This window comes from Coregonus lavaretus, assembly GCF_964263955.1.
Source record: "Coregonus lavaretus genome assembly, chromosome: 29".
Classification (NCBI taxonomy): domain Eukaryota; kingdom Metazoa; phylum Chordata; class Actinopteri; order Salmoniformes; family Salmonidae; genus Coregonus; species Coregonus lavaretus.
This window is the reverse complement of record NC_140016.1, coordinates 38,031,433-38,058,197: the sequence shown is the minus strand read 5'-3', so window position 1 is coordinate 38,058,197 and position 26,765 is coordinate 38,031,433. Positions and strand designations below refer to the sequence as shown.

At 44.8% G+C, this 26,765-nt stretch overlaps 1 protein-coding gene across 1 annotated transcript in view; it reads left to right on the top strand.

Annotated features, from left to right (window-relative positions):
• Positions 1-1,173: 1,173 nt before the first annotated feature.
• LOC311104764 (GDNF family receptor alpha-4-like) overlaps positions 1,174-26,765 on the top strand; it is a gene marked incomplete at both ends in the record, with an annotated part of 116,984 nt that continues 91,392 nt past the window's right edge. The window contains one exon of the mRNA XM_084146665.1: positions 1,174-1,216. Coding sequence (XP_084002791.1) covers positions 1,174-1,216 — 43 coding nt within the window. The remainder of the gene's footprint in view (positions 1,217-26,765) is intronic.

Sequence of the window (26,765 nt, the reverse complement as noted above, 5' to 3'; positions counted from 1 at the left end):
ACATAGAAATTGACCAGCTGTCATGGAATCTGGTAGTCTCCACCAAGATAGCACACAACAAGAGCCAAGAATGGAAAACAAAACTAGGACTGAGAAAAGTGCTCTATAAACGAGACTGAAATAATGAACAGATATGGAAGTAGACAGAAGCAAATTATTTTATTTTAGCACTCAAAGACAAGTATTGGTTTCCCCCCAGGAGCTTATCTGTTGGTCCTATTATAAATTTGATATCAATTTTATCCAGCCAAAACATGGTTTTGTTTTAGCACCCCTTTTTATTACTCTCATTTATTTTCCCTATTGCATTTTTTAAAACATTCTGTCTCAGTGTAATTTCAGGGTTTATTGTTTATATTTACAATTGACTTAAATCTGAATAAGCAATGCTGCCACTGTTGCCACACAAAGCTGGGACAAACACTGTTTTAAATTGATTTAAATTCTAAACCTATTATAAAGTGCAGGAAAAATGTGAGGTATCTTGTTGAATTGAGTCAGACCATCTATTCTTGTGGTGTTCAGCCATCATTGCATTGAATCTTCTTTTCCTGCTGGAACTGAGAACGATTGGGAAATAGTACAATATAACTTGACCTACATGACTGTAGGCTTGTAGAGGCAATGGTATGCTGCGTGATTTTTTACTCGAACATTGGATGTGCCACTGTCCCTTGAACCATTCCACTCTACGTAACCCGCTGTGCTCCCCCATCCTAACCTATTCACTCATGCTCACCTACGTCGCTCTCAGCAGTTCGTCCATCCGAGCCACTCTCTCTTCCACTTACCAACAGCAAATACGTTCCGAGAGGACTTGCTTTCGGCAGAGAAAGAATAGCAGCGGGCAAACACTAACTCTCACACACCGGACCCTACAGATAAATAACTTTCAGTGGGAATAGCAGGTTTTATGTTCGTTTTACATAACGATTACCCCCGTAATTATTTGATTTATGTCCATGACATTTGATTAATCTATCCACTTTTCGGGAAATGTATGGAATTCGGAAAATTTTAGTGAACAAGGATTTCATCAATTCCTTTTCTAACAATTCAGTCCACATGTAGGCAGGCCTAAGCTACATGAGAATGTATTTGAGTGTAATTTCCAATATGTAGGTGGTGGTTTACCTGGAATTATTTTAACAGAATCTTACATCGGAAATCAAAATGGATCTTTGGGGAGTTTACCTATTTCATCTCGTTTTCATTGGTGAGTACTGCCCTAAGATATGTTACAATGAATTAATATTGATGAACCTGTAACAACCGTGATAAGGATGTCATGGTATATGTACAGAAAAAAACAAGGAGATTTTCAGTTTTGCAACCTGTTCACAATCTGCAGCAAGCCCGAAGCTATTTGGATAGTTCTTTCAGTAAGGGTAAACTAGGATACTATTAAAGTAAACTTAGGCAAATAAAGTATGCTACTATTTTTTTTTATATTGACCTTTGTAGATAAATAAAAAAAAGTGTTAACTAGCACAGTTTAACTCTGAGGGAAGTGGATTTTTGGTAGAAATTATGAGGTGTGATTGAGTTGTTCGCAGTCAATAGCCCTTGATCATGACTCTCAGTTCCATTACATTACATATAAGAGTCATTTGATGAAGGTGTCCTCTGTATGGGGGAGTTTTGTTAAGAGCCCTGATGCTTGGCCTGAACATTAACATGCATCGCTTGCGCTACTGTTTTGGAAGCATTAGGACCTTATCTTTCATATCAGCAATACATTATTTTCTAAAAACAAGAGGTTAAATTGATGCACACCTTTATAGGGTTAGGGTTAGTGTTCCCACACAGCCATATCTCCATGTAACATTGCATGTTTGAGGAAGACTGCTAATTAGTACAGGTAGTCCTTCTGTCTTCGGTCTATCTAGCATGCTTCAGAACACCTGTGTGTAATTGAAGAAGGCCGCCAGAAACTTGTTGTCACTGAAAAATACTGTTGGCTGCAACTGTGATAATTACATTTACATTTACGTCATTTAGCAGACGCTCTTATCCAGAGCGACTTACAAATTGGTGCATTCACCCTATAGCCAGTGGGATAACCAATAATGCTGGTTAAAACAGTGTACAGCAGTGGAGGCTCCTCAGAGGAGGAAGGGGAGGACCATCCTCAGTGAATTTCATAAAAATAAAAATGTTAAAACATTAAAAAAGTTATACATTTTAGATAAAACTACTAAATATAACCACATGTCACCAAATAACTAATAACACACTATTTTGCTAAGAAAGTCTACAGTAGCCTCAACAGCAGTCTGTAGGGTAGCACCACGGTGTAGCCGGAGGACAGCTAGCTTCCATCCTCCTCTGGGTACATTGACTTCAATACAAAACGTAGGAGGCTCATGGTTCTCACCCCCTTCCATAGACTTACACAGTAATTATGACAACTTCTGGGGGACATCCTCCAGCCTATCAGAGCTCTTGCAGGATGAACTGACATGTTGTCCACCCAATCAAGGGATCAGATAATTAATCTAGTACTGAAAGCATAAGCTACAGCTAGCTAGCACTGCATTGTATACAATGTGGTGAGTAGTTGACTCAAAGAGAAAGAAAATAGTTGAACAGTTTTGAACAAATTAATATCTTCCAAAATGAAGAGAGAAATAGAGAGAGAGAGATTTCATCATTTTTTTTTCACTTACTTAGCTAGCAAATGCAGCTATCTAGTTTAGCCCACTGAAACACCCTGCTCAAACAGAGGGATGCTATGTTAGCTAGCTGGCTATGACTTTCCAACACAACACTGGAACTCTTCCAAGTCAAGGTAAGCTTTTGGTATTATTAATTTATTGCCATCGGGGCCCGCCGGTGTAACTGCTTACTGACTGTACACTAACGTTGCTGCATGAATGTAGCGGGTTTACTAATGCGTTAGTTCTATTAGCTATGCTGACTATGATGTTACTTTAGCTAATATGGTGAAAACAATGTAGGCTGTGTGTAGCGGTTTGGCTTGGAAATATTTTTTCGCCTGGTCACATACAGCTGATGTGTTGTGCATTGAAGTCCACAAGCGAAGGGAAGAGAAGGAATACAAAGTGGCTATTTACGCGTGATCAGGGGTGTATTTATTCCGCCGATTCTGTTGAAAAAACGTTTCTTAAACAGAAGCAAACGGAACAAAACGGGGATAAACATACCTGAATTTGTCCAACAGAAACTCTTGTTTGCAACTGTTGGACTAATGATTACACCCTATATCAGCTAGATGCAGGCAAGAGGGTGCAAGGTGGTACTGAATGTCACTGTCTTTCACCTCAAATTTATCTCTTGACCTGTGTGCACCTACATTGTAACTTTCATTCATAGGCTAGGTTGTAGCAACCTCATGATGAGTATAGGGAAATTTGAGTATCATGTAGTAGCCTAAAACTATTGTTCTTACATTGAACTGGGTGAATGGAATATGAATGAGAGTCATCCAATATGCTGTAATAGAAATAAGGCCATGCTACCACATCTTAAACGGAACTGACCGCCACTGGTGTACAGTAAGTGTATATTTTACATTTATGAAATTATTTTGATGTGATATGAACGTAAAGGGCTTTATGTTTCTAGAACCGTATCACAATTGAGAATCAATTCACGTTTAGATGGAGTATTTGTGTGTTTTGGCTGCCAGAGCCAGTCTAACTCAGAAAATAACATATAAAGTCCTTGGACCTTAAGGAGTAACGCTAGGCTCCTTGAGTACATCTTGGGCTGGCAATAGCCTACATTTTAGTTGGAGGAGATGATGGTTATGCGAGAACGTGATTGCAATTGCAATGTATGCCACATTGAATATCAATATGAAGTCGAAATTAAGTGGCTCACTAGCACTTAATAAGTGTTCTAATACCTACAGAACATTTTTATATGACCCAATAATCCACATACACCCATTATGATGGGTCAATTTCAACATGTAGGCTATTATAGGAACTCATCGAAATTGTGTGTGTGTGCGTGTGTAAATCAACTTGTGTCTGACAACATCAGTATTAGGCTAACCCCTATACACTGATGAAGAACCTTATGACAACACTTTGCTTAAAACCAACAGGTATAATGCTTTATGACTTGTTATACACATGTATGAGCCTTTACGATGTGTGTTGTAAACGTCTCTCTATGTTGCACATTTTCTACTGACACAAAATGGCTGTTAGGCCTACGCCTAATTTAGTCGGGATAATTAAAGATGATAATAATACATTTTCTATCTCCTTGAAGGTGTTCATACATGCTTATGACAAGTGTAAGAATGCATTATACCTGTCCGCTATAAGTAAAGTGTTTACTTATATTAGTTTTATGCAGTACACTATGTAGGATGAACTGCTGCCTTTCCCCACAGGAAAGTTGTTAGAACATGAAACAAGACAATCAGTCTTGTCCAATCTAGCTGTAGCATACACAGGACTCCAATGGATTGTATCCTACTAGGATTTAATCTAATCCTACTTTGACATAGACTTCAATGCAAGGGTTTAATTTCGTGTTGCATATTGGGGGGGGGGGGGTCAGGGTCAATGGGTTCTGGGGTCAATACCCTTCTAGGGGGGTCCGAGGGTATTCCCCCCCAGAAACAGCAATGTTTTTTTTTAAAGGGAAAATACATCCCAAACTTTCCTGATAATTTGGTCAATATATCTCAACCACAACTGAAATACCAATAATTTCTGTATTACTTTAAACTGTTGGTCTAACTCTAACAGTTTAGAAAGTCGCAACCAAACCCCTGCTTTGACTAAATGTAAATGTCATAACCCATTTTGCTTATTTGTGTACCCCTCAATCAAGCGCAGCGGGTTCAGACAGGAAACCTGAGTGTTGCATCAACTGATAGCATCAGCTGATATTGCACCAATTAGATTAAGCACTCTACGTTAATATGGCATACTTTTTCATCTACCAGGTTCTGCACACACATTCTCGGATGTCTGCTGCACGCAAGCTATGCGCTGGGGTTCTTGGTGACATGCTATTGCTGTAACATGCGTTACTCGCCATGCATGTCTGTTTTTTGCTTTCCCACGACTCACCCTAGCATCCAGCTGTTTGGGCTCTGCTTTTGTTTCAGTCAGGGGGATTGTTATAGTGTACATTTATCACTGCCTGTATTATTATTATTATTATTGTTATTATTATTATTATTATTATTATTATTATTATTATTATTCTTATTATTATTATTATTATTATTATTATTATTATTATTATTATCTTAACATGATGCATGCTCTGACAGTGAGCTTCCCCGAAGGAGCAGAGCTTAGCGCCAAGACTAACGTATTGCATGTATTGTAATCTTTTCTAATCAAAGGTTCAACAAATACGTGGTGTTTCCTGTCAGAACCATGCTTGGCATGTAATTGTTTTGGAGAATGTCAATGAGAAAGTCAGTTCTGGTGACCTTTCTACTCCAAATTGAATGAAAATAAGATTGTGCTGCACTATCTAATTATAATTCCCTCCAGAAATGAACCTAACAACATATTGGTCCATATTATAATGCTGCTGTGTGTCATGGAAACCCCCGGTACTGCTGCTCATTCCGTTCACTAGCCGTGGAGGTCTAAATCACTGGCCTTCTAGGCATCACTGACCTGGTTCATTAGCACCAACCCGGGACTGTCTTGTCTCATTACGCACACCTGGTTCCCATTCCCCCTGATTATTATGTGTATATACAGTCGTGGTCAAAAGTTTTGAGAATGACACAAGTATTGGTCTTCACAAAGTTTGCTGCTTCAGTGTTTTTAGATATTTTTGTCAGACGTTACTATGGTATACTGAAGTATAATTACAAGCATTCCATAAGTGTCAAAGGCTTTTATTGACAATTACATTAAGTTTATGCAAAGAGTCAATATTTGCAGTGTTGACCCTTCTTTTTCAAGACCTCTGCAATCCGCCATGGCATGCTGTCAATTAACTTCTGGGCCACATCCTGACTGATGGCAGCCCATTCTAGCATTATCAATGCTTGGAGTTTGTCCGAATTGGTGGGTTTTTGTTTGTCCACCCGCCTCTTGAGGATTGACCACAAGTTCTCAATGGGATTAAGGTCTGGGGAGTTTCCTGGCCATGGACCCAACATTTTGATGTTTTGTTCCCCGAGCCACTTAGTTATCACTTTTGCCTTATGGCAAGGTTCTCCATCATTCTGGAAAAGGCATTGTTCGTCACCAAACTGTTCTTGGATGGTTGGGAGAAGTTGCTCTCGGAGGATGTGTTGGTACCATTCTTTATTCATGGGTGTGTTCTTAGGCAAAATTGTGAGTGAGCCCACTCCCTTGGCTGAGAAGCAACCCCACACATGAATGGTCTCTGGATGCTTTACTGTTGGCATGACACAGGACTGATGGTAGCGCTCACCTTGTCTTCTCCGGACAAGCATTTTTCCGGATGCCCCAAACAATCGGAAAGGGGATTCATCAGAGAAAATGACTTTATCCCAGTCCTCAGCAGTCCAATCCCTGCACCTTTTGCAGAATATCAGTCTGTCCCTGATGGTTTTTCCTGGAAAGAAGTGGCTTCCTCGCTGCCCTTCTTGACACCAGGCCATCCTCCAAAAGTCTTCACCTCACTGTGCAAGCAGATGCACTCACACCTGCCTGCTGCCATTCCTGAGCAAGCTCTGCACTGGTGGTCCCCCGATCCCGCAGCTGAATCAATAATATGCCATTTAGCAGACGCTTTTATCCAAAGCGACTTACAGTCATGTGTGCATACATTTTTACGTATGGGTGGTCCCGGGGATCGAACCCATTACCCTGGCGTTACAAGCGCCATGCTCTACCAATTGAGCTACAGAGGACCAACTTTAGGAGACGGTCCTGGCACTTGCTGGACTTTCTTGGGCGCCCTGAAGCCTTCTTCACAACAATTGAACCTCTCTCCTTGAAGTTCTTGATGATCCGATAAATGGTTGATTTAGGTGCAATCTTACTAGCAGCAATATCCTTGCCTGTGAAGCCCTTTTTGTGCAAAGCAATGATGATGGCACGTGTTTACTTGCAGGTAACCATGGTTAACAGAGGAAGAACAATGATTTCAAGCACCACCCTCCTTTTATAGCTTCCAGTCTGTTATTCCAACTCAATCAGCATGACAGAGTGATCTCCAGCCTTGACCTCGTCAACACTCTCACCTGTGTTAACGAGAGAAACACTGACATGATGTCAGCTGGTCCTTTTGTGGCAGGGCTGAAATGCAGTGGAAATGTTTTTTTGGGATTAAGTTCATTTTCATGGCAATGAGGGACTTTGCAATGAATTGCAATTCATCTGATCACTCTTCATAACATTCTGGAGTATATGCAAATTGCCATCATAAAAACTGAGGCAGCAGACTTTGTGAAAATTAATATTTGTGTCATTCTCATAACTTTTGACCACGACTGTATGTGCCCTCTGTTCCCCATTGTCCTTGTCGATTATTGTCCCATGTCCGTTGGTCTCGTGAGTACCGTGTATTGTGCTCTTGTTATAACGGGTCTTGTCCCGTGTATGTATTTAGAGGTTTACACCTCGTTCTTTTGTTAGGGTTACAGCCCTGTGTTATATATATATATATATATATATTGTCACGCCCTGGCTCGGGGGACTCTCGTATGTTGAGCCAGGGTGTTAGTTTCTATGTTTTGTTGTGGGTCTAGGTTATTGTATTTCTTTGTTTGAGTGACTCCCAATCAGAGGTAACGAGTGTCAGCTGTTGGCTCGTTGTCTCTGATTGGGAGCCATATTTAACTATCTGTCTTTCACGTTGTGTTTGTGGTTTCTTGTTCATTTCGGTTTGTGTGAAACTGTAGACGTCACGTTATCGTTTATTATTTTGATCGTGTGATCAGTAAATAAAAGATATGTTCACCTTCAACGCTGCGCCTTGGTCCTCCTCTACATTAGACGATCGTGACAGAAGAAACCACCAAGATGGGACCAAGCAGCGTGTCCAGGAGCCATCGCCAGGGAGATCCCTCACAGATCTCCTTCGCCTCCTGGACTGGGTCAAGCCGAGGGAGGAAGACAAGGGCTTGACATTATGGCAGAAGGGCGAGAGGCTGGCGAGGGATATGGAGACCTGGTCCACGGGTAGGAGAGACGCCCCGAAAATTTTTAGGGGGGGGCTCACGACGTCGGACCAGCAGGAGGCCGCGATAGAGCGGCCCAGTGGGTTGCCGGAGAAGGCCGCCGGGTTACGGGGGCCACTGGTCGAAGAGGGGATGGAGGAAGTAGAGGCACGGCGAGAGGTACTGGCGTGTGTTGCCAGTCCGGTCCGGCCCGTTCCAGATCCCGGTGTAGAGCCAGTGGTGTGTGTCCCCAGTACGGTCCGGTCTATTCCTGCTCCCCGCACCGAACCTGCGGTGCGCGTCGCCAGCCCAGTCCGGCCCATTCCTGCTCCCCGCATCAAGTCTGTGGTGCGTCTCGTCAGCCCGGCTCTGCCCGTTCCTGCTCCCCGCACCAGGTCTGTGGTGCGCGTCGCCAGCCCAGTCCGGCCCATTCCTGCTCCCCGCATCAAGCCTGTGGTGCGTCTCGTCAGCCCGGCTCTGCCCGTTCCTGCTCCCCGCACCAGGTCTGTGGTGCGCGTCGCCAGCCCAGTCCGGCCCATTCCTGCTCCCCGCATCAAGCCTGTGGTGCGTCTCGTCAGCCCGGCTCTGCCCGTTCCTGCTCTCCGCGCCAGGTCGGTGGTGCGCGTCGCCAGCCCGGTCCGGCCCATTCCTGCTCCCCGCGTCAAGTCTGTGGTGCGTCTCGTCAGCCCGGCTCTGCCCGTTCCTGCTCTCCGCACCAGGGCTGTGGTGCGCGTCGCCAGCCCGGTCCGGCCCATTCCTGCTCCCAGCACCAAGTCTGTGGGGCGTTTCGTCAGCCCTGTCCGGCCCGCTCCTGCTCCCCACACCAAGCCAGTGGTGTGCGTCGTCAGTGCAGCACGGCCCGTGCCTGTTCCCCACACCAAGCCAGTGGTGTGCGTCGTCGGTCCGGCACGGCACGTGCCTGTTCCACTGGAGCCGGATCCGCCGCCTAGGCGGAGTGCCCACCCAGTCCCTCCCCTGTTGTGTTTCGTTGGCGCGGTCGGAGTCCGCGCCTTTAGGGGGGGGTACTGTCACGCCCTGGCTCGGGGGACTCTCGTATGTTGAGCCAGGGTGTTAGTTTCTATGTTTTGTTGTGGGTCTAGGTTATTGTATTTCTTTGTTTGAGTGACTCCCAATCAGAGGTAACGAGTGTCAGCTGTTGGCTCGTTGTCTCTGATTGGGAGCCATATTTAACTATCTGTCTTTCACGTTGTGTTTGTGGTTTCTTGTTCATTTCGGTTTGTGTGAAACTGTAGACGTCACGTTATCGTTTATTATTTTGATCGTGTGATCAGTAAATAAAAGATATGTTCACCTTCAACGCTGCGCCTTGGTCCTCCTCTACATTAGACGATCGTGACATATATATATATACGTGTTTGTTTTGGGCTTCGTCCACATTGTTTTTTATGACGTACCTTGGGTTGGGTGGAGTAAATAAAACCCCTAATACATATTCCTGCACCTGTCTTCTAATCATTATACAACGTGACACTGTGTTATTTAGCAATAAGCATTATCACCTGTAGCCCAACTGATGCAGCATAGTGGCTATAAATAAATAGGCTGAAGCTCATCTGTATTTGTGCTAATCATTAGCAAAATCAGTGCTTCCCAAACTTCAATCATGGGGGAACATCCTGTGAGGTGTGGTCCAAAATAGGGAGGGCTTTCAAACTTTGTCAAACTTTTTTGCTTTGGGGAGGGTAGTGTATTTTTTATTGGGCACAGGGGAGGGTAGTGAGGTTTTCCCCTGGTTGACATTCACTCTTTTGCTGGTTTTACTATATAATTTCTTCCATCCTAGCCAAATTTCTTCATGTGCGTGCATTCGCCACCTCTATATCAAGGAGTTTTGGTACTTCCCTTATGCACTATGCTTTTCCGTGTGCTAACTTCTATTATACCGCAGGTCAGTATAATCTGCCCTCTATCCACCATTTTATACATTTACATTTTCGTCATTTAGCAGACACTCTTATCCAGAGCGACTTACAGTTAGTGAATGCATACATGTTTTATTTTATTTTTCATACTGGCCCCCCGTGGGAAACGAACCCAAATCCCTGTCGGCCAAACCCTCCCCTACCTTGGACGACGCTGGACCAATTGTGCGCCGCCCATGGCTCTCACGGTCGCGGCCGGCTGTGACAGAGCCTGGACTCTAACCAGGATCTCTAGTGGCACAGCTAGCACTACGATGCAGTGCCTTAGACCACTGCGCCACTCGGGAGTCATTTATAGTGCCAATAGTGGTAGGTTGATAATTTGTCCAGATCTGCAATAGGCTAACTAGCAATCATACCACACATAAAAACATTCAAAGCTGCATACATTTTTATATGAATAGACAAGAACAAATAGGAATAGCTGATAGAACAAATAGGAATAGCTGATAGGCAGCGAAGAGGCCAGGTGCATCATTGCACATGAAGGAACAGTGAAGACATGAGACACATAGCTTAAAAATCTCCACTATTGATCTTGTTAATGAAAAATACAATTAACCTACAACACCACAATGCAATGAATAATTGCATTATTGTTTTCAAGTGAGTACAACATTCTACTCTAGGCTGCAGTGGAAATGTAATTTGAATAACGGAGCAAAGGTACTGTGATTTGAATGTTTCATTCGATTTGGATCAGTTGTGGGTCTACTCTCGACAGTTTATAAGGTCTAGAAAGGCACAGTAGCAGGTCAGTCTGGCTGTATTTTTACTTCTGATACTGATTTTGCAAATCATCATTCTCCCAAGTCGTCCTATAATAATGTGGCCACATAAAGTGCATTCGGAAAGTATTCAGACCCCTTGACTTTTCCACATTTTGTTACGTTACAGCCTTGTTCTAAAATTGATTAAATCGTTTTTTTCTCTCATCAATCTGCACACAATACCCCATAATGACAAAGCAAAAACATGTATTTCAGTTTTTGATTTTTTATTACATTTGCAAACATTTCTAAAAACCTGTTTTCGCTTTGTCATTATGGGGTATTGTGTGCAGATTGATGAGGGACAATTTTTATTTAATCCAATTTAGAATAAGGCTGTAACATAACAAAATGTGGAAAAAGGGAAGGGGTCTGAATACATTCAGAATGCACTGTATGCTCCTGGCAGGCCCAGTTATTCAGGAAAGCTTAACACGCTCTGCCTCCTCTCCAATCCGAGTGGGTAACTTTTTTAATGTATTACATTTTATATATGGCATAAACACAACCAGTCACAATGTTTTAATCTGATTAGGCCACTTCAAAAGTACGTATGCACACGTTCATTTAAAATATAATTAAAAAAATAAGTGTGATGAAAGGAGTCAGGCGCAGGAGTGTAATCACCGAATACAGAGTTTATTCCTTTGTTGACACACAAATGCGCTCAAATAGCGATCAACGAAACAAGCACAGGGGAAACTATCATCCCTGGCAAATACACTGTAACGGTAGAATCCACTAATAAATAGGCACAGGGGAAAATCTACCCTGGCAACAAAATGTACGAGTAGCTCCACCGAGCTATACTACTCTCACAACTAACAATCACCCACAAGGACAAGGGGGCAGAGGGAACACTTATACACGGACTAATGAGGGGATTAGAACCATCTGTGTGTGATTGACACGACAAGACAAATGTGATGATGATTGGGGTGGCAGTGGTTAGTAAGCCGGTGACGATGAACGCCGAAGCCTGCCCGAACAAGGAGGGGAGGCAGCCTCGGCCGAAGTCTATTTATTAATCGAAACCAGTTCTTTAAATATGGAAAACCTGTGTGGTTTAATTCTGTTGAGACATTTTCATTGGCTAAATTAAATTTGATCTGTCTTTTTAATTGTGTGCTCCATATTTAGTTTAAGATAAGTTATCAGTAGGTCTGTTGTAAAATAAATAACATTAGCCTATTTCTGTCATTTGTTGGGTATGGTAGGCACTTTCCTTTGTTGGTAATTACTGCAATATTGCCTGTTCAAAACTTTTTTGAAGGTTAAACCAAGTGTTTTGTTTTATTCTGTTGAGCCAGTTTCTTTGGACAAATTGAGTTCCAAATGTAATGCTGTGTTTGCTGCAATACTGTATAATAGCCTGCTTGTATTGTATCATAAGCAATGGCTTGACTTACTTTTGCTATTACACTAATAAAGTTTAGAAACCTTTGTGAAGGTTTAGTGTGGCTATTATTAAGCTTTAGCTACTGCAGGCCTATGATATGAAGGCAGTGTGCATCGGTGCTCCAACTGACTCCAACAGTTGAACTTGAGGTTAGGAAGAATGTTTCAGGCCTATCAGAGTTACTCCTATAATCTAACAATATAATGCTTATCTTTAAACAAAATATTATGATAGACAATTAATGAATTAGCCTCCCCCTCTATATCTGTATAGCAGATGCAATAGCCATCTGAAATAAAGAAATACATGTCAGCATATCTCTATCGTTCTCTCTATCTTTCGGGGGCTAGGCCTAAGCTTATTTTCCTTTGAATAGGCTATATATATATATACACACTACCGGTCAAAGAACACCTACTCATTCAAGGGATTTTCTTTATTTTTACTATTTTCTACATTGTATAATAATAGTGAAGACATCAAAACTATGAAATAACACATATGGAATCATGAAGTAACCAAAAAAAGTGTTAAACAAATCAAAATATATTTTATATTTGAGATTCTTCAAATAGCCATCCTTTGCCTTGATGACATCTTTGCACACTCTTGGCATTCTCTCAACCAGCTTCGTGAGGTAGTCACCTGGAATACATTTCAATTAACAGGTGTGCCTTCTTAAAAGTTAATTTGTGGAATGTCTTTCCTTCTTAATGCATTTGAGCCAATCAGTTGTGTTGATGGGGGGGGGGGGGGGGGGGGGGGGGGTATACAGAAGATAGCCCTAGTCCCTAGACAGTCCGTCATTACTTTAACCATCAAGCACTATGACACTGGCTCTCATGAGGACCGCCACAGGAATGGAAGACCCAGAGTTACCTCTGCTGCAGAGGAGAAGTTCATTAACTGCACCTTCAGATTGCAACCCAAATAAATACTTCACAGAGTTCAAGTAACAGACACATCTCAACATCAACTGTAATATTAATATCATAAAGTGGACACCTAAGCCTAAAGGCCTATGCATGCAATGCCTTGACACATTTTGTGCTCAAATCTCTGACAGCTGAACCATGAGGTGAACAATTATTGTTTTAGGAAAGTACCCAAAAACCAATAAAAAATTGGCAATAAAGTTTTGCATATGCTACACATCGAAGCACAAGGAAGAATGTTTTTGTAATTTGGTATAGGCTGTTTTTAAGGACACGTAAATGTGGCTCATTTGACCATATATTAATTTTTTATTGACGGCACTGGCTGCGCCAAGTCGGATCTGAATGCATATGTTATCCGGTAAATTAAAATCTTCCCAGTGACATTGTCCCGCTCCAAATTTTAATAAAGGAAACCCTGAAATGTGCATATTGTTTTTTTTGCAGATTTTAGAATATTCGCATGAAAATCTGTTGCCCATTGGATGGACACCTGTAGACACCCTAAGTCACTTGATAATAAGATGGATGACCGCTGATCTTGGATTCGTTACCAACGGGACTCTCGGAATTGCAATATTCTTTGTTTTTCAGAAACATGGCTCTCAGACAAGATACCCCCACGGCTATCCAACTCGATGGATTCTCAATTCACCGGGTGGTCAGTACAGTGGAGTCCGGGAAATCGAGGGGAGGAGGGGTTTGCCTCTACATCAACTCCAACTGGTGTGCTAATTCCAGCGCTGTGAAAGTGTCGACCCACTGTTCACCCGTCTTGGAATACCTTATGGTCAAATGCCTACCCTTCTACCTCCCGAGGGAGTTTTCAGCTGTTATCGTGACTGCTGTATACATTCCACCTCAGGACAATACAAATAATAAACTGGTGCTTAACGAACTGGACTAGGCTATAAACAAGCAGGAAACCCTACACCCAGAGGCTGCCCTTCTGGTTGCCAATGATTTTAATTTGGCATTACTAAGACACTTGATGCCCAACTTCCATTAACATGTCTCCAATGCCACTCGGGGCGATAAAGTCCTAGACCACTGCTATTCTACCCACAAGAAAGCATACAAGGCCCTCCCTTGTCCGCCATTCGGCAAATTAGATCATGACTCCGTACTCTTGCTTCCTGTTTACAAGCAGAAGCTGAAACAGGAAGTACCTGCGATTCACTCTGTTGAGAAATGGTCACCAGAATCAGAGGGTATGCTACAGGACTGCTTTGGTAGTGCTGATTGAAATATGTTCCGAGACCACCTCCCTCACCGGCTTCATTCGAAAATGCATCGGCGACGTTGTACCCACGGTGAGGGTTCGCTGCTTCCCCAATCAAAAGCCCTGTATTAACACAGAGGTTGGTGCTAAACTAAAGAGCAAGGCTACCGCACACAGAGGTATATAGACAACCCTGATGCTACGGCCGAAGACAGGAATAAGTACAAGAAGGCCCACTATGACCTCTGCAGTGTCATCAAACGAGCAAAAGGACAATTTAGGAATAAGGTGGAATCATATAACACAGGCCCCGCCGCCCGCCGCATGTGGCAGGGGCTACTTTCTATTACGGATTACAAAGGAAGACCCAACCGTGATCTGCCCAACGACGCCTCTCTACCAGACGAACACTTTGACAACTTTGAGCCAGGTGTGAGGGCCATCACCAACCCAGAGGGCTGGGTGATCTCGCTCTCTGAGACCGACGTGAGAAGGTTCTTTAATCAGGTCAACATCCGCAAGGCCGCGGGCCCCAACGGTATTCCAGGGCGCGTTCTCAGAACATGTGCAGAACAGCTGGCAGGCATATTCACAGTAATTTTCAACCATTCACGGTAATTTTCAACCTCTGCTTGTCCCAGTCTGTAATCCCCACATGTTTTAAGGTGACCACAATCATCCCTGTTCCTAAGAACTCTGGCTTCATGCCACAATGATTACCGTCCTGTAGCACTCACTTCTGTAATCATGAAGTGCTTTGAGAGGCTGGTTATGGAACACATTAACTCCACCATCCCAGCCCCCCTAGACACACTCCAATTTGCATACCACCCCAGCAGATCCATAGATGACGCAATCTCAATTGCTCTCCACACTGCCCTCACCCACCTAGATAAGAGGAATACCTATGTGAGAATAATGTTCATTGACTACAGCTCAGGGTTCAACACCATTGGCCCCTCTAAGCTCGTCACCAAGCTTAGGACTATGGGTCTGAACACCTCCCTCTGCAACTGGATCCTGGACTTTCTGACGGGCCGACCCCAGGTGGTGAGGGTAGGCAACATCACCTCCACCATGCTGACCCTTAACACAGGGGCCCCACAGGGGTGTGTGCTTAGGCCCCTCCTGTACTCCCTGTTCACCCACGACTGTGTGGCCACGCATGACTCCAACACCATTATCAAGTTCGCTGACGACACAACGGTGGTAGGCCTGATCACCGCCGACGATGAGTCAGCCTACAGGGAGGAAGTCAGTGACCTGACAGTGTGGTGCCGGAGCAACAACCTCTCCCTCAATGTCAGCAAGACCAAGGAGCTGATCGTGGACTACAGGAAATGGGGGGGCGAGCATGCCCCCATCCACATTGACGGGCGGCAGTCAAGCAGGTAGACAGCTTCAAGTTCCTCTGTGTTCAAATCACTAAAGACTTAAAATGGTCCAAACACACACACACAGTCGTGACGAAGGCGCGACAGTGCCTCTTCCCCCTCATGATGTTGAAAAAGTTTGGCATGGGCCCTCAAATCCTGAAAAGGTTCTACAGCTTTACCATTGAGAGCATATTGACTGGCTGCATCACTGCTTGGAATGGCAATAGCACCACCCTCGATCGCATGGCGCTACAGAGGGTTATGCGGACAGCCCAGTACATTACTGTGGCCGAGACCCCTGCCATCCAGGACCTCTATATAAGGCGGTGTGAAAAGAAGGCCTGGAAAATCATCAAAGACCCCAACCACCCAAGCCATAGACTATTTTTTCTGCTTCCGTACGGCAAGAGGTACCGGTGCATCAAGTCTGACACCAACAGGCTCTTGAACAGCTTCTATCCTCAAGCAATACGACTGATAAATAGCTAACACAATATCTACGTGGACCGAGTTTACCTTGTACCTTTATTGACCTTTTATTTCAGTATTTGCACTGTCTCTATGTACACTCACAGAGCCCTACACACTCACACACACTGTCACTCCAACACACACACAAACACTCACTCCACCATTTTCTCACTCACATATAATATGCACATACATTTATACTGACTCTACATACCCGCACAGCCACTCACATGCAAACTGCTGCTACTCTGTTTATCTTATATCCTGTTGCCTAGTCCCCTTACCCCTATACATATCTACCTCCATCACTCCAGTATCCCTGCACATGAAGATATGGTATTGGAACTGACTTTTTAAATATTTCCTGTATATAGTATGCCTACTTAATTTTGTGTTTTAGTTTTTTTTTGTAATACATTGTTATTGATTATTGCATGGTTGGGCTTTGAGTTTGCAAGAAAGGCATTTCACTGTACTTGTGCATGTGACATTTAAACTTGAAACATATATATTTATGACACCTTAACAATTCCTCCTGCACATTTACTGGATTAGTTGAACAGTGCAGAAGACCAGTATGTAGGGGATCTAGTTTCAGGAGTTTCTTTTACGCCTGCTTTGTTAGGTTTCTTATCTCAACATTTTGTGATTTTCATTTGTTTTACATTAATTGATACTATTGGTTTTACCCTTCACGACCCCTTGACCAATGTCATTCAAAATAGCTTGTCATCAAAAGTCTGTTGGCTCTCAAAGTTGTCCGTCAAACCCTTTATCTCCACCATGGCTCATGAAGTGAAGTGGTCTTCACTCCTGACGAGATGTTTGTTTTTGGTTTCTTAGCCAGATGCAATCAGAGGTAAGTTGCACTTTAATTACCTTCTCCCTTTGTAATATTAGATATTTCTGGAGTAAGATAAGTATTTCTCAGATATAATTCTGCTGTTGAAATTGTGTTTTGAGGGCAAGTGTAAATGAAATGGCTAGGTGGCTAACCCAGAATCTGACAGACAAAGTTTAATCTTCTGTTTTTAGCTACCCATATGATCTCTGCTTTTTGGTTAACTAGCTAGCCACCTTGTCATTGGCATAATGAGTGAACAAATTAATCAGATGAGTGTGGCGATAGCTAACTAACTGTCACATTAGGGTGCCATTAGATAAGCTGGCTAAGCTAGCTAGCTACCTAACGTTATCTAAATCAACCGGTCAGCCCAGCGCAGCATCCTCCCACTCCATTGCTTATTCTCACTCTTGTGTGTTTGTGTGTGTGTATGTGTGTGTGTGTGTGTATGTGTGTGTGTGTGTGTGTGTGTGTGTGTGTGTGTGTGTGTGTAAATGTCATTCTACAGTGCATGATCATCTCAGTAAGCTTTTTGTGCCATATACTATAAATCAATTTTTTTTACTTTTTATTTGTATTTTTTTACAACCGAGAGGGAGGAAAATGGGTCAGCCAAGAAAATAAAATACCCTTCAAAGTGGAAAGGAGAGAAGGTGGATGGAAGGTAAATCCTACCTTGGCCGGCAATTGATATCAGCACTTTCAGCACAATTGATATCAGCACTTTGATTATTAATGACTTACATGATTCTTACTGGAATACCCTCCTTGATGTTTCATTCCATGCTGAAATGTGTCTTGATGATTTGCATACTTGTAACATTGATAGTGTCACGCCCTGACTCAGGGGACGCTTAAATGTTGAGTCAGGGTGTGTATATTCTTTGTTGTATATATTCTAGGTTGTAGTTCTATTATGTGTAGATCTATGTTGGCCGGTGTGGTTCCCAATCAGAGGCAGCTGTAGCTCGTTGTCTCTGATTGGGGATCATACTTAGGCAGCCTATTGGCACTAGTGGGTTGTGGCATCTTGTTCCGTATAAGGTATGTTGTTTGTGTCTACCTTGGACTTCACGTTTCGTTTCGTTTATTGTTTTGTCGAGTGTTTATTAAGTTTAAATAAACATGTATGCATATCACGCTGCGCCTTGGTCCGTCCCGTCTATGAACGAACGTGACAGAAGATCCCATCAGACCTGGACCAAGCAGTGTGCCGAGGAGGAGCAGAGAGGATGGACTTGGCAGGAGATAAGAGAGGATCTGGCAAGAAAGATGGAGGCCCTGAAAGGGATCAGGGTGGAGAGGCAACCCCAATAAAAACATTTGGGGGGGCACACGGTGTGGTTGACGAGGCAGCAGGAGGCCGCGATAGGGCGGATCTGCTGGTTAGGAGAGGAGGCCACCAGATTACGGGGGCTATTGGTTCAGAGGGAGCAGGAGGTATTCGGTCAGAGGGAGGCACTACAGGAGGCTAGAAGGGAGAAGGAAGGTGTAGAGGCACGGCGAGAGGAGCTGGTTAGGCAGCAGAAGGAGCCGGGGTAAATAAAGGAACCCAGTCCTGCTCCTCGCACCAAGCAAGTGGTGCGTGTCGCCAGTCCGGTCCGGCCCGTTCCTGCTCCCCGCACCAAGCCAGTGGTGCACGTCGCCGGCCCGGCCCGGCCTGTTCCTGCTCCTCGCACCAAACCAGTGGTGCGCGTCGCCAGCCCGGCCCGGCCTGTTCCTGCTCCTCGCACCAAGCCAGTGGTGTGCGTCGCCAGCCCGGCCCGGCCTGTTCCTGCTCCTCGCACCAAGACAGTGGTGCGCGTCGCCAGCCCGGCCCGGCCTGTTCCTGCTCCTCGCACCAAGCCAGTGGTGCGCGTCGCCAGTCTGGCCCGGCCCGTTCCTGCCCCTCGCACCAAGCCAGTGGTGCGTGTTCCTAGTCAGGTCCGGCCAGTGCCTGCTCCTCGCACCAGACCAGTGGTGCGTTTGTCCAGTCCGGCACGGCCCGTTCCACCGGTGCCTGGTCCGGCACTGGTCAGCTGCTCCACTCCGGAGCCAGAGCAGTCCACTCCACCGGTTCCTGATCCAGCTCCGGTCAGCTGCTCCACTCCGAAGCCAGAGCAGTCCTCTCCACCGGTGCCTAGTCCAGCTCTGGTCAGCGGCTCCAGTCCAGACCAAGACGTCAGCCCCTCTCCAGGTTCGTGGTCTCCCACACCAGGGTCCAGACAGGGCCTGGCGTATCATGGGAGGATGGAGACGGGAAGTAGCGCGCCGAGGTCCTGACCAGACCAGGGGCGCAACAGGGAGGCGGAGAGTGTGAGGTCGTCACACCCCGAGCCGGATCCGCCTGATGCCCACCCGGTCCCTACCCTGTTATGTTTATGTTGTGCGGTCGGAGTCCGCACCTTTGGGGGGGGGGGTACTGTAACGCCCTGACTCAGGGGACGCTTAAATGTTGAGTCAGGGTGTGTATATTCTTTGTTGTATATATTCTAGGTTGTAGTTCTATTATGTGTAGATCTATGTTGGCCGGTGTGGTTCCCAATCAGAGGCAGCTGTAGCTCGTTGTCTCTGATTGGGGATCATACTTAGGCAGCCTATTGGCACTAGTGGGTTGTGGGATTTTGTTCCGTATAAGGTATGTTGTTTGTGTCTACCTTGGACTTCACGTTTCGTTTATTGTTTTGTCGAGTGTTTATTAAGTTTAAATAAACATGTATGCATATCACGCTGCGCCTTGGTCCGTCCCGTCTATGAACGAACGTGACAGATAGTGAATTGTTGATATTGATTGTTGTAACACTTACCTAATCCTCCTTGATATAGTATTCTGAGTAAAACATTTAACATCAGTTGGTGTAAATGTTTTTAGTACTCATTCACACCTTGAAATGATATTGTGAATACATTTTCACTAATGCTATTGAAATTGTGCAATTATTCTAATGTCTCGAGTACCATTTATCTTTTTATGAAATTGAGCACATTGATAGATATTAACTTTGAATACGAGAGTAATTGAAACGGTACAGCCTACGGACTTGGTTTATGTCAGTCTTCATTGGAGACTACTTGTGCTGGAGGACATCTGCAAGATGGTGCTAGCAGGCTTAAATAATAAATGAATGTCAAATTTACATTTTAGTCATTTAGCAGAAGCTCTTATCCAGAGCAACTAACAGTTAGTGAGTGCATATATATATTTTTTTTCATACTGGTCCCCTGTGGGAATTGAACCCACAACCCTGGCGTTGCAAGCGCCATGCTCTACCAACTGAGCTACACGGGACTATCAATTTCACTAAGTTGTTGTTCTTTTTATTTGCTTTCACAGTTTACCATACGGTGTAAAGAATTACCTAGTTACAAACTACAGGACATTTGTAACTCGTACTTAAGTAGTTTTCTGACCGGATACTTGTTCTCTCTTACTTTAGTAGTTTCTTAAGAGGGCTACTTTTACTTGAGTAAATTACAATCTAAGAGTTGATCATTCCCATTTGAATTCGGGCCCTGGCATTCCCAGCTCATCAACAGTGGGCTAACATGAGAACAGACATTTGCACTATAGCCTGCCTCAGTATTGATATTATCTTCAGTAACTCGAGGACTGTCTCCATTAGAGAAATTTAGGGGTTGGAGGTGAGGAATGCCAAAGGGAAATTAATACAGTTATGCATTGAGAATCATAACATAATATGATTTAATGTCCATTCAATTGACATAAGGTAGAGATGATGTCTGTTTAAGTCAATTGGATCGTTTGCCATTTTCTTCTCTGAAAACGCAAGGTCAATGGTCTTAAAATCCTTGAAACCAACCACGTCATGTACAGTAATTATGCGCAATCGCCTAGTTAGTTTCATTGGGGTTAGTGCATACTAGCCTTTGAATTTGAATCCAGGGTAGGGTAGAATTGATGTATGATTAAGGGGTTTGGGGCTTTTGTCGATAACAGTTGGATCTTGCTGGTATAAAAAAAATATATGCCATTTAGCAGACGCTTTTATCGAAAGCGACATACAGTCATGTGCGCATACATTTTTACGTATGGGTGGTCCCGGGGATCGAACCCACTACCCTGGCGTTACAAGCACCATGCTCTACCAATTTAGCTACAGAGGACCACTATGCATCCATAACTGTAGCTTTACCTCAACAGAAGCATTATGGTGCAATGTTCCAGCTTACGTATTCAATCATTGTCTTTCGTTTTCACATTAGTTTGCAGTATTTTAGGTGTTACAATGGCTAATTTCTGAAGTAATTTCAGTCTGTGTTGTTGAGCCATCTGTCCTACCTAATTGAGCAAAGGCAACAATTCAATACTCCAGAACAACGAAGGCACAGTGTAGATAGATCACCTCCTCTGTAGACGACATTATGCATTTATATGGCCTACTGACGAGGCATCAGTGTGGTTGATGTAGATTGAGGTTCAACTCGCACAACCATCTCAATTTTTATAGAACAGCCTATTTGATCAAACTGGCAGTGGTAGAAAAAGTACCCAATTGTCATACTTGAGTAAAAGTAAAGATACCTTAAAAGAAAATGCCTGAAGTAAAAGTGAAGTTGCCCAGTACAATACTACTTGAGTAAAAGTCTAAAAGTATTTGGTTTTAAATATACTTAAGTATCAAAAGTAAATGTAATTGCTAAAATATACTTAAGTATCGAAGTAAAAATAATTTAAAATTCCTTATATTAAGCAAACCATATGGCACCATTTTCTTGTTCTTTTAAATTTACAGATAGCTAGGGGCACGCTCCAACACTCAGACATCCTTTACAAACAAAGCATGTGTTCAGTGAGTCCGCCAGATCAGAGGCAGTACGGATGACCAGGGATATTATCCTGATAAGTGTGTGAATTAGACCATTTTCCTGTCCTGCTAAGCATTCAAAATGTAATGAGTACTTTTGTGTGTCAGGGATAATGTATGGAGTAAAAAGTACAGATACCCCAAAAAACGACTTAAGTAATACTTTCAAGTATTTTTACTTAAGTACTTTACACCACTGCAAACTGCTCCCATTGCACATCACTAACACTGGGGATTCAAAATGATGGCAATTTCCAGGTCTGCACATGGGGGTGCAGTAAACGGGTACATACTGTACTAAAGGAAACACTGGGTCTTGGGGTGACCATCTGTAAGAAATCGGCCTACAGATATTCAGATATTTCCAATTCCATGGAGAGCATTGTGTGCATATAGGTTGATGGTTAAAAATAGAACAATATCCTAGAGCTGAAATTGGCTCAGTTTACCATGCACCGATAGAAAATATAATGCCAAACCACACTAGAGTGCATACTTTATCTTAGGTTGCTGTAAACCTCAGTGATTACTCATTAAGGCCAGGGGTGAAAGTAAGGCAGTACGGTCCGGTACAGCGTCCCGGCAAAATAAAAAGTGGGGGTACGCTGTACCTGTAAAACGTTAGCCTATCACAATTAATACAACATGCCCAAAGAAAACGATAGTCTATTACATCATTATTTAACATTACTGCATAGCCACATGAAAAACTTGCAAATTGACAGGAAACATTTTTACATTTACATTTTAGTCATTTAGCAGACGCTCTTATCCAGAAAACCAAGAAGAGACAGTCCAAGCATTGATAGTATCTGCATGATGAATGTGCACAAGGGTTGCATTTGACAGATCCAAAAAGGGCCAAAACGATCAAATCAAATCAAATTGTATTTGTCACATGCGCCGAATACAACCTTACAGTGAAATGCTTACTTAACCTTAACCAACAATGCAGTTTTAAGAAAGAATATCAAAAAAATCACAAAAAACGTACATTATAAAATAATACGAAATAGAAGTAACAAATAATTAAAGAGCAGCAGTAAAAATAACAATAGACAGGATATATACAGGGGTGTCAATGTGCGGGGGCACCGGTTAGTCGAGGTAATTGAGGTAATATGTACATGTAGGTAGAGTTATTAAAGTGACTATGCGTAGATAATAAACAAAGAGTAGCAGCAGCGTAAAAGGGGGGGGGGGGGGGGGGGCAATGCAAATAGTCTGGGTAGCCATTTGATTAGATGTTCAGGAGTCTTATGGCTTGGGGTAGAAGCTGTTTAGAAGCCTCTTGGACCTAGACTTGGCGCTCCGGTACCGCTTGCCGTGCGGTAGCAGAGAGAACAGTCTATGACTAGTATGGCTGGAGTCTTTGACAAATTTTAGGGCCTTCCTCTGACACCGCCTGGTATAGAGGTCCTGGATGGCAGGAAGCTTGACCCCAGTGATGTACTGGGCCATACACACTACCTTCTGTAGTGCCTTGTGGTCGGAGGCCGAGCAGTTGCCATACCAGGCAGTGATGCAACCGGTCAGGATGCTCTCGATGGTGCAGCTGTATAACCTTTTGAGGATATGAGGACCCATGCCAAATCTTTTCGGTCTCCTTAGGGGGAATAGGTTTTGTCGTGCCCTCTTCACGACTGTCTTGGTGTGCTTGGACCATGTTAGTTTGTTGGTAATGTGGACACCAAGGAACTTGAAGCTCTCAACCTGCTCCACTACAGCCCCGTCGATGAGAATGTGGGCGTGCTCGGTCCTCTTCTTTTTCCTGTATTCCACAACCATCTCCTTTGTCTTGATCACATTGAGGGAAAAGTTGTTGTCCTGGCACCACACTTCCAGGTCTCTGACCTCTTTCCCTATATGCTGTCTCATCGTCGTCAGTGATCAGGTCTACCCCCGTTGTGTCATCGGCAAACTTAATGATGGTGTTGGAGTCGTGCACAGCCATGCAGTCGTGGGTGAACAGGAGGGGACTAAGCACACACCCCTGAGGGGCCTCCATGTTGAAGGTCAGCGTAGCAGATGTGTTGTTGCCTACCCTCACCACCTGGTGTCGGCCCGTCAAAGTCCAGGATCCAGTTGTAGAGGGTGGTGTTCAGTCCCAGGGTCCTCAGCTTAGTGATGAGCTTGGAGGGCACTATGGTGTTGAACACTGAGCTGTAGTCAATTAACAGCATTCTCACATACAGTAGGTATTCCTTTTGTCTAGATGGGAAAGAGTAGTGTGGAATGCAATGTAGATTGCGTCATCTGTGGATCTGTTGGTATGCGAATTGGAGTGGGTCCAGGTTGTCTGGGATGATGGTGCTGATGTGAGCCATGACCAGCCTTTCAAAGCTCTGCTTTCTTGAAATCTTAGTTGACCAAACAGATCCTACAGGCCCTAGTTTTGTCACACCTGGGCAACTGTCCAGTTGTGTGGTCATGTGCAGCAAAGACGGATATAGGTAAATTGTAGTTGGTCCAGAACAGAGCAGCACGTATTGCACTTAGATGTACACAGATGGCGAATGTCACTAACATGCATGTCAATCTCTCCTACACTATATACACAAAGCCTTAGGTATTACTTAGGTATGAACGAATCCACATATTTTCAGACATGTATCATATCTGTAATCAATACCTGATCATTTATGTATCCATATTTCTAAAAAAATGCATAATATCTATAGATATCCTTACTGTGACGAACAAAAGGGCATCACTGACCTGGGCGGACTGCTGAATGGACTGAGGTGCTAGCTCGCTGGGTCGACTCATGTTAGAGGATCCTCCGCTCGTAGGGGGTGACGCCCCTTGAAGAAGATCTAGACATTGAAGAACGCGGAGAACCTCATCCATCGCCGTTCCTAGCTGCGCCAGCTGGTCGTGGTGTTGGTGAAATAGGTCTTCCTGTTCGTCGACCATCTGGGAGATGTTTCGGTTGGCTTCTGCTTCCATTTTGTGAAGCATTATTCTGTGATGAAGACACAAGGATTCAGGAAGCATGTGCAGTCGGTGAGTTTAATAGGAACCAACATAGAGTGAATACAAAAACAGGAGTAGCGTCTGAACATGAAAACAGAAGCAATACTGCCTGATGGGTGATACAACGGATTGCTAGATAAAGGGGACGTAATCAGGGTAGTGATGAAATCTAGGTGTGCCTAATAATGGGGTGCAGGTGTGCGTAATGATGGTTGCCAGGTGTGCATAATGATGGGATGCCAGGACCGGTGGTTAGTTGACCGTTGACGTTGAACGCCGGAGTGGGGGAGCGGGAGTAGACGTGACAGTCCCCCCCCCCCCCTCGACGCACGGCTTCAGCCGGCCAGGGGGACGGCCCCGAGGGCGAGGAGCGGGCCGGTCTGGACGGCGAAGATGGAAATCTCGGATTATGTTGGGATCTAGAATGTCATCCACCGGAACCCAACACTGCTCCTCTGGACTGTACCCCTCCCAGGCCACCAGGTATTGGAGCTGACCCCCACCACGTAGGGAGTCCAGGTGGGATCTGACGGCATAGGCGGGGCTTTCCTCGATCTCCAGGGGAGGGTTGTCATGGGGGACAGCATCGGCCAGGGGACCAGGAACCACCGGCCTGAAGAGCCAGACGCGATGACCAGGATGGAACATGGGATCCTCACTACGGTGGCGGTCCGTCTGCTCCTTCTGGTGGTGGAAGGCTCGTTGGAGCCACATGTTGGCAGCGTTCCAAACCTCCTCTGTGCGCCGGAACCATTCGTCCACCACAGGAGCATCGGTGTCCACGGAGCCAGGGCCGGCTGGTACCCCAGGACGCACTGGAAGGGAGACAGCCTGGTGGAGGAGTGACGAAGTGAGTTCTGGGCTTACTCCACCCAGGGAAGGAACTGGGCCGACTCCCCCTGCCGGTCCTGACAGTGACTCCTAAGGAACCTCCCCAGCTCCTGGTTAGTCCTCTCTACCTGCCCGTTGGACTGAGGCCGGTACCTGGATGTGAGGCTGACCGTGACCCCCAGCTTCTCCAAAACGTCAGAATTTTGAGAATATGTCCACAACAACAACATAGTGAAACCATCAGACGGGGGAAGATCAGTAACAAAATATATGGAAAGATGGGACCAAGGCCGCTGAGGCACGGGAAGGGAAAGTAGTTTCCCTGCTGGAGCGTGCCAGGGAGATTTGGTTTGGGCACATATGGAGCAGGAGTTGACGTAGCGAACGACATCCTGCGCCAAGGTGGGCCACCAGTACTTAACGGAGATGGATTGAGTGGTGAGGGTGATACTTGGTTGTCCAGCAGCAAGGGATGTGTGCGCCCAGGTCAACAGCCGATCCCTTACCTCTGTGGAAAAGTAAGGTCGCTCTGGAGGGAAGGTAGTAGGCGCGGGTTCCCTCTCCAGAGCCTGGCGGATGTGCACGTCTACGTCCCAAAGCATGGGGGCAACGATTCGGGAGGGCGGTATGATGGGCGCACTCAGGACAGGAACCTCTCCCGAATCGTGGATACGGGACAGGGCATCGGCTTTGATGTTCTTTGAACCTGGGCGGTATGACAGGGTGAAATTGAATCTAGCGAAGAAAAGGGCCCACCTCGCTTGGCACAGGTTCAGTCCCCTCGCTGTCCGTATGTACTCCAGGTTCCGATGGTCGGTGAGGATGTGTCCTTGGCTCCCTCCAGCCGTTGTTTTGGTCACTTTTGAATGCTGGCGGTGCTTTCACTCTAGTGGTAGCATGAGACAGAGTCTACAACCCACACAAGTGGCTCAGGTAGTGCAGCTCATCCAGGATGGCACATCAATGCGAGCTGTGGCAAGAAGGTTTGCTGTGTCTGTCAGCGTAGTGTTCAGAGCATGGAGGCGCTACCAGGAGACAGGCCAGTACACGTGGAGGAGGCCGTAGGAGGGCAACAACCCAGCAGCAGGACTGCTACCTCCGCCTTTG